The sequence below is a fragment of the Culex pipiens genome, chromosome 3, assembly GCF_016801865.2.
Source record: "Culex pipiens pallens isolate TS chromosome 3, TS_CPP_V2, whole genome shotgun sequence".
NCBI classification, from domain to species: Eukaryota; Metazoa; Arthropoda; class Insecta; order Diptera; family Culicidae; genus Culex; species Culex pipiens.
In genome coordinates, this window is record NC_068939.1 from 106,621,390 (window position 1) to 106,634,819 (window position 13,430).

Sequence of the window (13,430 nt, forward strand, 5' to 3'; positions counted from 1 at the left end):
TGTTCCATCTGTACGTTTTCCTATTTATGTTTAGCTAGTTTATCATGTTTGAATAAAAATTGCAACTGTGATAGCCCCTGAGATGACACAAGGTATAAAACCTTGACAGATAAAACCTATGAAACACATCGATATCGCTTTTGCACGATTAAATGACTTTCATAGTTTCAAACTGTCGAAGGTGGTCCAAGCAGACTCTTTGTCATCTCAATTGTGCTTGCGGTTTTATTTTATTCGCGATGCTGATTGTGTGAGTCAAACTTCTAATATTTAAAATCATCGCGACTGCTTACTCTTAGTTTTTCTTGTGGAAACTTTTGCCCTTCTTATTTTAACTTTGTTTTAAGCTAAGCCTTTAGTTCCATATTTGTGTGTCCTAGCATTTCAAGAATTATCCCTAATATCATTTTCAAGAATATTTCAAATGCAGCTTCTTATCATTTATGAAAAAAGATTTGCAGACATTAAAATTTTGTATGGTTTCATGCAGACAAAAATGCTTAAATTGCATCGATTTGTAGGAAATACCAAAAGTAAGCAACACTTTTTTATGTTTTAATTTCTTACAACACGTATCGATAATATCCTAACGCAAACAATGAATAAATGATTTATTATCTAGAGGCATCAGTTCGAGGTTTTGAGTGACAATAGAATGATATCCGAAACAAATAGTGTGAAACTCGTTGTATTGCGGGATTTATTGCTTTGAGCTTCAAAACTCTACTATCTAGCAATTCTACATTTGATTGTAATGCCCAACCATTGTCAGTAAAGAATATTGTTTTTTTTCTTAATTCTACTGAGACAGCTAGAATTTTACCGAATGACACCAACATTAATTCATCAAATTTAAAATTTAAAAAATCATCAAGTGTCCCCATATTATCCATTTCTAGAGTTTTTTTTTTTTTTTTTTGAAAAGGTCCTATAAAATATTGTCTTTCATATGTTTATAGGACCTATTAAAAAAAAAACTCTAGATTTGTTGGTCATCATTTTTGAGATGTTAAGTACTTGACAATCCGGTTTAAAAGTTTAATTTTATCAAAATGATTCCTTCACGAAAAAATAAATGTGGTACTCTTGGGTGATAGAGTTGCAAAAAGTTTCAAGGATTGATCTGCACTTTTGTTGGTCGATTCTGCAATGACCAAAATTTGAGCCCATTTCATGCAAGGAACCCGTCTAGGGGATTGAAGTTTTTGGCCTTGTATTTATGAAATAAGATTTTTTCCAGTTTTCAAGTAACAAACACAGTAGGCTTTAAACTCCTAGTCCGATGGGTTCTACTGCATGGATATGGCTCGAACTTCGACCATCGACCTATTTTTACATGCAGAATCGACCACCAAATGTTCAAATATTCCGTGAAACTTTTTGATAAACGGAATGGCACAACAATAAACAAAAAAAATAGACGGTCTCTGGTAAATTGTTGGGTAAAACATTTCTCATTTACTATCAGAGATATTCCATTCCATTCCATTTTAATCACAAATCTGATATTTCATCCATATCGCAAGTAAATCATAAATGTATTGATAATTGGACTTTTCCAAAACCCTTGATGACAGATAAACATTTCACTTGGAAATCTATAGGAGATGCATTGAGTAATGCCTCTAGACGACAATAAATTATGAAACAGGCGGTTTGAAGAAAGGTAAGATTATGTGCGTAATAAAGAAGCATCAGACGATTGAAAATAACCTATCATACTATCAAAGTTAATCAACAGTTCACCAGCGAGTGTTTGTTTCTTTGTTATCATAGCATATGTTGCAGTTATCACTAGAGTTTCAGAAGATAGAAAATAGCACAAATTAAGATTGAAGAAGAAAATTCTCGTGGATATCTCTAGATCCAGGGTGGTTGTTTTCCGAGACTCTTTCGGGTCCACTATTGTCGAAATATTTGTTTTAATTTGATAACGATTATGAGAAGATAAAAATTGGTGGGCTTATTTATTGCTGTCACTTATGCTGCGCTTGTTGTTTTTCGATAGGTAAACTGCTGAAAACTACGCCACTATGTTAACCTTCACCATTTATATGGAAACAAATATTTTTGGACGGGTTGAAATATGTTTTCGTAGAATTGAACACTAAGCTGTTATTTTTTTTTATTTTGCCAGTTAAGGATCCAGAAATATCCATTGAGGTCTTTTTCTTGAGACATATCTCTTATATTTATTAACGTTAGAAATAAATTTCAGGTATGTAAATTATGATCAGAAACAAAAACCGATAAAAAAGAGGCAGTAAGAAAGAATTCATATAATTAAACCATGCTTCTTCAATCTAGCTCTGCACCGCATGACGAATGATGTTACAATTTTATATGCTAGCCTCAACTGGTTTGTTGTCGTTTGTGCTTATTTTGTTCCTATATAATAATCATACTAGTTTTTATTTATTTTTTTATTTAAAAAGAGCTTACACTGCCATAATGTTGAAAAAAAAGCTTTGCATTTTTTCTCTTTTATTAAGTTTATTTTTCGGTTTATGATTTATTGCGCATACTGGACACTGAAAAATATCTCGTTTGAGTTCAACTTGTGTCTGCTATCGTCCGATATTCATAAGAAAAGCCTTACTTAGTAAATCTAAACTTAACATCGTCCAAACCATGCACCTGACGCTTCAGACTGCGGCTATCGGACCAGGAGGAGTTGAGATACTGGTTGTCATCGTCTTGCTCAAGTTTCTGAAAAGAAATATAAATTAAGCTATAGTGGGCAGTCATGAGGTTAGAACGATTTGTAAAACACCGTATTCTTCATGTAAACTAATGTCAAAAACAAAAACAATGACTTTTATATCCCGCCGTTTGACATGTGGGCTGGGGTCATCCCGCCAAACAGATCGTACACACAAAATCAAAATAACCCTTAAAAGGGTACTTTCTATCCTTTTTTCAACTTTACCCGTCGTCACCCTTTTGAAAGGGTACGAGGGCGAAACCCTTCAAAAGGGTACTGGCGCAGTACCCTTTAAAAGGATACTGGTCATGGAGCGGGGCGCTCACTAGCGACATCTATGGGTCATAATTAATTATTTGATACAGTGGCGTCATCTATTGGTTTTTCTTTTATTATCAGTATAAAATCAGAAGTTTCATTTCTTAAAAATAATTTCATTAGAATTTTTTTCTAATATTTATTATATTCTACACGATTTTTACTAAACTATGCTCCATGCTATCCAGAATGATTTTCCGTCTTGTGATTCTGCTCCGAGCTGCACCTGGGACAGGTTCGCTTGTCTGATCCGGTTTGTCGTGTGTGAGCGCTTTATTGCGGGAAAGAAAATAAACAGAAAGTTGAAGTTTTTAAAAATATTCATGATGTAGAACTTACATAGCAGCGGTGCTTGCTAACTGCATTTGTCCTTTCCCGGTACCATGTCCAGCGCTGGCTGAACCTTCTAGGTGCCGATTGTTCGTCCGGAGATGATGGACGAAGAAACCTTCGGAAGTAGCCGGTCCAGCGGGATGGAAGCAATCGGTGGCACAAACACCGACGTGATGCTGCCAGCGTTTTGTTCGTCATTCTGCCACGGCCAAGAAACGGACGAGGTAGAACAGAATTCTGGCGGACTCAGTCCGGAACAGTTCCGGCAAACTGAAAAAGTTGACACGCGGACGCGATGACACGCACAAGATTTGACAAGTCCACGAAAAAGTTCCCGTTTTTAATACAGGACGGCGCTGGCGTCATTTTCAGCCAAGGAAAGTACCCTTTTGAAAGGGTAAAGCCAGCGAGGTGAATTCAAAGGATAGTTTTAACCCTTTTAAAAGGATAAAATGTATCCTTTTGCAAAGGGTAAACCTCGAATACCGTTTAAAAGGATACATATAACCCTTTCAACCGGTAACTTTATTTTTGAGTGTAGCAAACTCTGGGTTGCGTACACTCAAAAATAAAGTTACCGGTTGAAAGGGTTATATGTATCCTTTTAAACGGTATTCGAGGTTTACCCTTTGCAAAAGGATACATTTTATCCTTTTAAAAGGGTTAAAACTATCCTTTGAATTCACCTCGCTGGCTTTACCCTTTCAAAAGGGTACTTTCCTTGGCTGTAAATGACGCCAGCGCCGTCTTGTATTTAAAAACGGGAACTTCTTCGTGGACTTGTCAAATCTTGTGCTTGTCATCGCGTCCGCGTGTCTACTTTTTCAGTTTGCCGGAACTGTTCCGGATTGAGTCCGCCAGAATTCTGTTCTACCTCGTCCGTTTCTTGGCCGTGGCAGAATGACGAACAAAACGCTGGCAGCATCACGTCGGTGTTTGTGCCACCGATTGCTTCCATCCCGCTGGACCGGCTACTTCCGAAGGTTTCTTCGTCCATCATCTCCGGACGAACAATCGGCCCCTAGAAGGTTCAGCCAGCGCTGGACATGGTACCGGAAAAGGACAAATGCAGTTAGCAAGCACCGCTGCTATGTAAGTTCTACATTATAATATTTTTAAAAACTTCAACTTTCTGTTTATTTTCTTTCCCGCAATAAAGCGCTCACACACGACAAACCGGATCAGACAAGCGAACCTGTCCCAGGTGCAGCTCGGAGCAGAATCACAAGACGGAAAATCATTCTGGATAGCATGGAGCATAGTTTAGTAAAAATCGTGTAGAATAAAAAAAATATTCGAAATAAATTCTAATAAAACTATTTTTAGAGATGAAACTTCTGATTTTATACTGATAATAAAAGAAAACCCAACAGATGGCGCCACTGTATCAAATAATTAATTATGACCCATAGATGTCGCTAGTGAGCGCCCCGCTCCATGACCAGTATCCTTTTAAAGGGTACTGCGCCAGTACCCTTTTGAAGGGTTTCGCCCTCGTACCCTTTCAAAAGGGTGACGACGGGTAAAGTTGAAAAAAGGATAGAAAGTACCCTTTTAAGGGTTATTTTGATTTTGAGTGTAGGAAAAAAACAGTTTGTCAGTTTGTTTTCTGTTTTTGTTGGAGCTGGAAGTTTTTTCGGTGTTCGGAGTATTTTCATGGACCTACCAGTTAAAATTAGAAATTCCGGCCGGGGACTTCAGGAAAGTGTCGAGACTCAAAAATTAAATTAATATTCTTAATTTTCATTAAGTTTATTTTGTTTTTACAGGCAATTAACTGAAATGAGAAATATCATTGGATAAACTTGCCTCTGGATGCCAGGACAAGGCCTCACAGACAAATTCAGTGGCAGCCTGAAGTAATTTGTCCTCAATTTCCATCAGGATTCGACAATTTTTACAGAAGACAACTCTAGAGTTTTTTTTGATTAGGACCTATAAACATATGAAAGACAATAGTTTATTGGTCCTTTTCAAAAAAAAACTCTGGAACTAAACAAATGGATAGAATCGTCCTGAATGGTTTTTTTGGAACTTGATCTGGATTATCTTGTTAAATTAATTCAAAGAAAAATAAATATTTTCTACTGTTCGTCTAAGTGCTTTTTTTAATAACTATCTCAACAAAGGGACTCAATTTTATAGCGAATCTGCTTAAAATACACTGTTTCAATTTTTCATCAGTCCCGCTACAACCTTCAGTGCAGAGACGTGAAAAGTAACGAATTGGTAGTTCATTGTAGTTTGTAGTTCATTTTATTTCTTTATATATTACCATATTTGAAATATATTTTTTGAAGAATTGATTGAAGAATTGCTAGCGATCAGGGCATTTTCTCCACCGAAACAGTTTAATCGAGTAGAATTACATCTGTAGACTAACAACTCCATCTTTTTGTTCAGGAACATTTTTCTTCTCAGCTAGTTGCCTGTAAAACAAAATTTACTGGATAAAAATTAGGAATATTCACATTTCACCACTTCCTTAAGGTCCAAGATAGGCCAGAATCCCAAATTGTGTTCGGTGGTTCTATTTATTCCATGGAAATAAATACTTCGAACGCAAAAACAAAACTTTCAGCTCCAACAAAACAGAAAACTTTTGACAAACTGTTTTTCCTACGCAACCCAGAGTTTGCTGCGATTTGTTTGGCGGGTTTTAAAAATCATGCCTGCCAAACGGCGGGATTTAAAAGTCATTGTTTATGTTTTTGACATAAGTTTACATGAAGAATTGGTCTGTTTTCAATTTTTATGAATCATCATCATCATCAGAAAAAAGACGAAGTAGGCTGCTTTAGACATGATTTCAACATTTTGAATTTCAAGTGCATTTGAAATCCAGCCCATAGTAGGCTTAACAAAATGCATACACTGCCCATCATTGAAAAAACGGCTATTATCCACTTTTGGCAAAATCGAGATTTTTTCTACAGGTGGTAGAAGATGTTCCAACGCATCTTATGATACTTGAATTTTACTGAAATATTGTTTGGTTTCGGCTGCTGATGCGATAAACCAAACGGCTGATATTTTAATCCCCTTTAAAATAGCCATGAAGAACACAAAAACGCGTTTTCTCGGAATACTTGATTTGGCATAATAGCCGAATCTTCAATTATGGGCAGTACAGTTAAAATGATATTTTGCTATGCTCCATGACTACAGTTTTCAAAATACTATGATTATTTTACCCATTTTTTTTTTTGTTCCATCAAGAGCCAAAATAGAGTGGATAAAGAGCTGACAAATATTTGTATGCTTCTTTCCTAAATGCCAAGCAAAACGAGATTGCCAAATATGATCCAGCGCGATGCATTCCAAATGGCTGAATTGAGACTTGTGTTTCGTTGTATCTATTGTCGAGTCTATTGTGTCTCATTGAGTTTGGCCTGAAGCCCTCTTGAGACGCCATCGTCAGCACCCATGCATTATGCACATGACATGTGATCCCAACAGCACTTTCCAATTATGATTGGAAACGGGCTCTGCGTGAAAATGTAGCATCGATGGCAATCAGTTTTTGCCACTCTTCATGATTCAGGACAATGTTTTACTATTTGTTTGTTTCATGGGATTTTAAGGCTTTTATCCAAGCCTCGAAAACTTCAAAAATTTGCATAGGGCTTTAGGACCTTATTGTCCACGAGGGGAGGGGAAGGGGGTTCAGAATTCCAACAAAGTTTCCACGTGGTTTATGGATGTTCCATGGAATGTGCATGGAATGCGATTTTTTTCCCTTAAGGGGTTACATACATGTATATCGGCAAAAAAGTCAGAGGTTAGTATGAGCACACACTTCAACTTTTTTTTTAATTCTTTTTTCAGGGCATTAAAATATACATTTTCACCTACTAACAAAACAAATTTGAAGATATTTGGTTGCATTATTGCCGAGATATAGCAATTTCAAGTTGGAAGTTTTAAAAAATCGGCTCAAAATTTTAGTGAAGACTCGTTAAACTGATGCATGACGAAACCCAATTTTCAAAAAGTTTATTTAAAAAAAAGATAAAAATATTTTTGTGTTTTTCATTTAAAAAACTAACTTAATCCACCTATGGTGCCTTCCTCACTTTTTATCAACATTTGGTGATATGATGAGTTTGCACACAAATTCCATCTATTTCACAATAAAAAAAAAATACACAAATGTCACTTAAGCGGTCATAACTTGAAACTGAGCGTTGCCAGATATAAAAAAAACTCATTACCTAACCAACGATGGGTCGGATGATGGATCCGGACATAGTTTACATACATTTAAGTGAGATCCGGCTTCAAAAAAGTACATTAATATCACTTAAGCGGTCATAACTTGAGACAGGGTTGCCAGATCTTCAATGTTTTGGACTCATTGGAAAGGTCGTTTGATTACCTTACCAACGATGGGTCGGATGATGGATCCGGACATAGTTTACATACATTTAAGTGAGATCCAGCTTCAAAAAATTACATTAATGTCACTTAAGTGGTCATAACTTGAGACAGGGTTGCCAGATCTTCAATGTTTTGGACTCATTGGTAAGGTCTTTTGATTACCTAACCAACGATGGGTCGGATGATAGATCCGGACATAAATTTCATATAGATAAGTGAGATCCGGCATCAAAATTCCAGCACCTGATTCGCAACTCTGACACTTTTTTATACGTAACTTTTGAACTACTTATCGGATCTTCAAACAATTCAATAGTGCAGTATGGGGCACCAAAACGAATCGAATGCAACTTGTTTTACTCAAATCGGATCAGCCAGTGCCGAGAAAACTTGGCAAGAATTTTGAGCACCAAGGTGAATACGCACACACATACACACACACAGAGACATTTGTTCAGTTTTCGATTCTGTGTCGATAGGTATACATGAATATAGGTCTACGAGCTGTTTTTCAAAAGTTCATTTTTCGAGCAGGATTATAGCCTTACCTCAGTGAGGAAGGCAAAACCGTTAGTTTTTGATATTTGTATTTTTTTAAAAAGCAAATTTTAAAAATTGGGCTTCGTCATGCACACGGGATACATCTTGAAAGTCTTCACCTCAAATTTCAGCCAATTTGGTCCATCCCATCTCGAGATATCGTGGCACCCGTAAATCAATTCGGGGTTTAGAGAAAAACGCCAACAAAGTTTGACAGCCCGCTTTGCGCATGGCAAAATTTTGAGCTCATATCGTCTCTTACTCAGTTTAATCATGAAATATATTCATGAAACTTTCAGGAGTGATTAATAACCATCTTATGAGTAGATTTGACAAATATTCTGTAATATAAAATTTTGTGATTTTCTACATGTATGTAACCCCTTAAAAATCACTTGAGAATAAAGCATCACTTTCTAAACATTATAACTTCCAATAACTAAACGGGAATCGTCTCGACAGCAGTATACGATTGCTTGCCTTGAGATTAAAAAAAAACTAAATTAAACCTCACTTATGCCAACGGTCGTATCGCTTGCTTAGGGCGACTCCCAGACCTTAACCTTTCACAACTACCAACTCCCCGCGACACTTACGCAACCTTGTTGTTTAAATTTGATCAAATTTGGTCAAACGGTCAGTTTGATCAAGTTCCACAATAGGGTTGGGAAAAAGAGCCTGCGGTTTCGCTACCTTTTTCTAAGTAAGTTTAGCATCAACACTTCCCGTGCTCCTAATCCTTATTCCTGCCCCGGTGAATGGTGGAGATGGGAGCGGCCGGCAATGGATGGCTTTCATGGTGCTGCTTGTCCTGTTCTGGTAGAATTGGTTTTAATTCCTTTTAATCAATTTCTAAGCAACCTGGGCTAGACAATCATCACATATACATGACGAAATCCAGTCTGCAATCCGCTAAGATCACCATCTCCATGCGAATGCGAATGCGAATGCGAATGTATGTAACCCCTTAAAAATCATGTTCAAAGGGTGTTTTTGGAAATGAGAAAACATTTTAAAACATTTGCAACTGCCAAACAAGAAAACAAAATAATGATTTTCCGAAACAAGGTTTCCAGGATCATGTACATTTTAAATTTATCACCAAAATTTGGGAAGGCCAAATGGTATTTTTAAAGTTCATATGGAAACGTAGGATAATCCGACACTGCTGCATATAAGTCAAAACAATTCTTACAATATGTACAAGGCGAGAACCGCAAAAATTCTCCGCACAAACTGTGTAGAAATATTAAGATTGCACATAAAAAAACGCTGGTAGGTTGTATCACTATTTCAACTAACCCTTGAATCGATGCCGAGTTCGACAGCAGTCCTCCGTCTATGCTCTCCCGTGACATCTCATCGGCCATTTTCACCTTCAGCTGATGGCCAAATGAATTCAAATCGGATGTGGAGTTGGGCGTTATGGGCTTGGACGATCCGTTCGTGTTGGTGGTCGCAGTCGTGTTCGTATTCGTATTGTTCATGTTGGTAATCGAATTTGCCGTCCCATTCGGCAGCTGCTGTTGAACGGGCGTTGTAGTGGTGGTGGGCGCTGTATTTCCGCCACCATCGACGTTATTCTCATTGATGTGATTTGCGGTGATTTCAGCTTCACTTTCGTTTATCTTGTTATCGTTACCCTCGTCCGTTTCGGCCAGCTCATCTTCGGTACCTTCCTCTTCGCCGTTCTTGTCGAGCAGAGCCGCCTCTTCATCTTCATTGTAAATCACAAAGTATGCAAACGCCAAGTAGATAACAGAAATAATGAACGATGGAATCGGAATTGCCATAGCAAAGACAATGTTCAAAGTGTTTTGCCACATGTCAAGATCGCTGATCACTAATCCAGGATCAACGCGCGAATAGTAGCAGGTAAAGTTATTTCCGATCTTCCAGTACTTTTTGGTCCAGATGGTGCAATTCAGCATCGGAGGATAACCACATCCCTTGACGTTCGGAAACAGTCGTGCTCCAGTAAAGAACCACTCTGATTCGTTTCCGTTCAGTTCAGTCATGTCGTCCGGGTACTCTATAAGGGTGTTATCTTCGCCAATAATTGAACTTATTATGCCGTTTCTGTTGACACCGAACCCGTTGTTTCCTTCATCCACGAGCATGTCGTCACTGTAGTCGGAATAATCCGCTCGAATAGCTCGCCTGAATCGACTGTACGAGTTTTCAAACTTGCTGGAGTCGTACAGACCAACGGAGGATTCTCGGTCCGCGGTAGAAATTGGTTTATTGGTTTTACTATTGTCACTATCGCTATTTAAATTATTTGTTAGACTACTTTTGCTACTATCATTACTAACACTACTATCACCAGTGGTTTTGGTAGCTGTTGCTGTAGCCGCTTTAGAAGCAACTGTGGACGTCGTCATGGAGGAGTCATCGAAACCGCCGGATTCCGCTGCAGCAGCTTCTGCTAGCTGGGCGCTCGTTTTATAGCTGACGCGAATCTGCTGGCACTCGTAGATGTCCTTGGTGCAGCCCTCGCGGCACGAAGCCCAGCTGCAGTTTTTCGCGCCATAAAAATGCTCTATATCGACGGTGACGCAGAATGCAGGTTCCTCGTCGAACTGCATGAAAATCGTGGTAAAAGCGGGCTCAATTACAAACGGCACCAAAAACAGAAAAGCGAAGAGGCTAAAGGTGCCGAGCAAGACAAAAAAGGCAGTTGTGTAAAATAAGAGCTTTTCGCGCGTTGTAGGTGGAATTATTTCCTCATCCATATCCTCGCAGGTAAAGGTCGATGGTGTTTGCTAATTCGGATGGCCCCCTTTCGACAGACTCCGCTCCGGCAACCGACCGCCGTTGTACTTTGGTTCTTTTGCTTTTCTTTTCTTTTCCACCGATGGCCCCGACTTTCAACACCCACCACTAGAACAGTACGTTGAAATATACCGAGCTTTTCAATAATTCCGCAGCGTACTCTCAACGCGAGTTGACATTTGAAACGGATGGCGAGAACCAATTTGGAGAGCCTCCTACTCTTATTGATATGATTTGCCGCCCACCTCTTCTTTCTTCTTCCTTTTTTGAACTAGTGGGATGACGACGATTATTTCAGAAAGCAATCGGTCGAATCGGCGTTCGTGTGTATGTTGTACGTGTGCCAAGAGGAGAAATTCATCAATGTTTCATCAGTTGAATTGTTTAATCACATAGGGGCGCCATGGGCACCCCACCCTTAGCATGCTAGCCATCGCCCGGGGGACGTCATGGAGTCACGTTTTTCCTTGGCGAGATGGCGTGACGATAGATTTTCACCTAGCTGCTGCCGCCGCCACTCAGCTGCTGTTTCCACTACCACCACCACCACCAATGTTGTCATCAGTCAGCAGTCGGAAGGATCCTGTGGCCGGTATTTTCCCGGAGCACCACAACTGAATGTTCATGAACTGCTCGACAACGGGCTTTCCAGTGACACACTGATACGTACTTGGTAGTAGTAGTACTAGTTGTGGTAGTAGGGAAAATGCAAAATTAACGCAAATTCAGTCCCCTTAGTATAGCTTATTCATTCTGCCTCCATTTCTAGTCAGACTATTCTCGCTTCTTAGTATTTTTTTTTTTTGCAGTAATTTGCTTCGAGCTACCACTCTAGGTTTGTTGGCACCACATTTATGTACAAAAGTTCACATTCTCACGGGTTGTTGTTCTTTCTCTTGCTCTCAGCGCTCAAACAGTCAGTCGGTGCTCAAATTATTTTTCCTTTTTACATAACTATTGCATGTCTTCCACTGATTTTTTGAATTATTTTATTTTTTCACAATTTCTTCCAAACACACCGACAGTGGCGTGTAATTATATTTATTGATCAAAATAACATCAAAGACACGGACACTGATCGAACCTTATTTTCATTTGGCAATCAGATATCAATTTTTCCACACACATGTATATCTCTCTTTGCTGTTCGCTTGCTTGCAAGTGGTGCTATTTCCAGCATTCATAAATTAATTTGGTTCCGTTGACAGCTATGCCACCGTTTGTTCACACAATCCCTGTTGTTCGTACTCTGCAAAACAGCGAACAATGCACCAATTTTCACTGCATATACTCTATATTAAATAAATCCACTAAACAGTGTGTCGCGAGGTCGCCGTCGTAGCCGACATCGTCTTTGCCTTTCCTTGACGGCGAAGGTTTGAGCTTTTCACTGGAATCGTGCGGAGGTCTCTCCCTTGTTCTTCCTTCCTTCCGTCGACCGTCGACTACGACACATCACTTCACAACCAAGACACGCAACGCAGCCATAACACACGAGGGAGAAAATCGAAGCTCCAGTGTGACTCCTTGATTTTCCTGCTTTTCTTTTTTGTAATACGCTTCTAGCTGTTCGAGCTGATTATTTCATTTGTGCATCGTGCTTTTCACATTTTAACCCGATTCGGTTTCGTGTTGATTGCTGCTTTCCAACCCTGTATCACTGTTGTACGCCAGCACGGGAAAAAAACTTATGTATGCATTTTTTAAACGTCAAAATGGCGCTTTAGCATGAAATGCTACGAAGCACTTGGAGTCCTAGCGGGTGCACGGAATTGATTTTCTACTGAGCCTGGTCGCCGTACTATACGTGCGAGGAGGTATCGGAACCGCAAAGCAGTGACATGAACATCGTTCGTTTTGCCACAAACATGAGCACGTACTTCCTTTTATTGGCTGCTCGCTAGTATCGACAAAACCCTTGCGCTGGATCGTGGTCCACGTAACAGAAGGTTCACCACATTTTAGCCAAAAGTCACCCACATCAGACCTCCTCATTGCTCAGGGAGCCCCACGAAAAAAAAAACATCTTTATCCTGTCTTCTTCTTCTTCCGCTTTTCCTTCACCGTCGTGGTGGAAAACCCGAGACGAAAAGTCTGCCGGGGCAAGAGTATTGGAAAATCTATGTTGCGTGTTTCGCTGCACAGCACAAAGAAACGCCTCAAGCAATGAGATCAGCTCAGTTCGAAATGGAAAAAAATGTCGTACTACTGTCCGTGGGTACGCAATGCACAAGATGAGCTAAACCGTGTGACACTAGGCGATATCTGTTATCACTTATGTACAGAGAAAAAACAGGAAAACTAAATCATCTATACATATAGAATACGGATATTATCACAATAAAATGTTCTCGCGAACTGAACATCGAGCTGTTCTAAT

General features: G+C 39.2%; 2 protein-coding genes across 2 annotated transcripts in view; both read right to left on the minus strand.

The window, feature by feature from the left end:
* Window positions 1-2,164: 2,164 nt before the first annotated feature.
* Window positions 2,165-13,430, minus strand: part of LOC120422046 (3-oxoacyl-[acyl-carrier-protein] synthase, mitochondrial) — a 147,648-nt gene continuing 136,382 nt past the window's right edge. Inside the window, exon 3 of the mRNA XM_039585377.2 lies at window positions 2,165-2,709. The gene's annotated coding sequence lies outside the window, so the exon portion shown is untranslated. The remainder of the gene's footprint in view (window positions 2,710-13,430) is intronic.
* The window catches only part of LOC120420912 (cilia- and flagella-associated protein 298), a 33,240-nt gene continuing 21,974 nt past the window's right edge, over window positions 2,165-13,430 (minus strand). Inside the window, exon 4 of the mRNA XM_039584049.2 lies at window positions 2,165-2,709. Coding sequence (XP_039439983.1) covers window positions 2,596-2,709 — 114 coding nt within the window. The 3' untranslated portion in view covers window positions 2,165-2,595. The remainder of the gene's footprint in view (window positions 2,710-13,430) is intronic.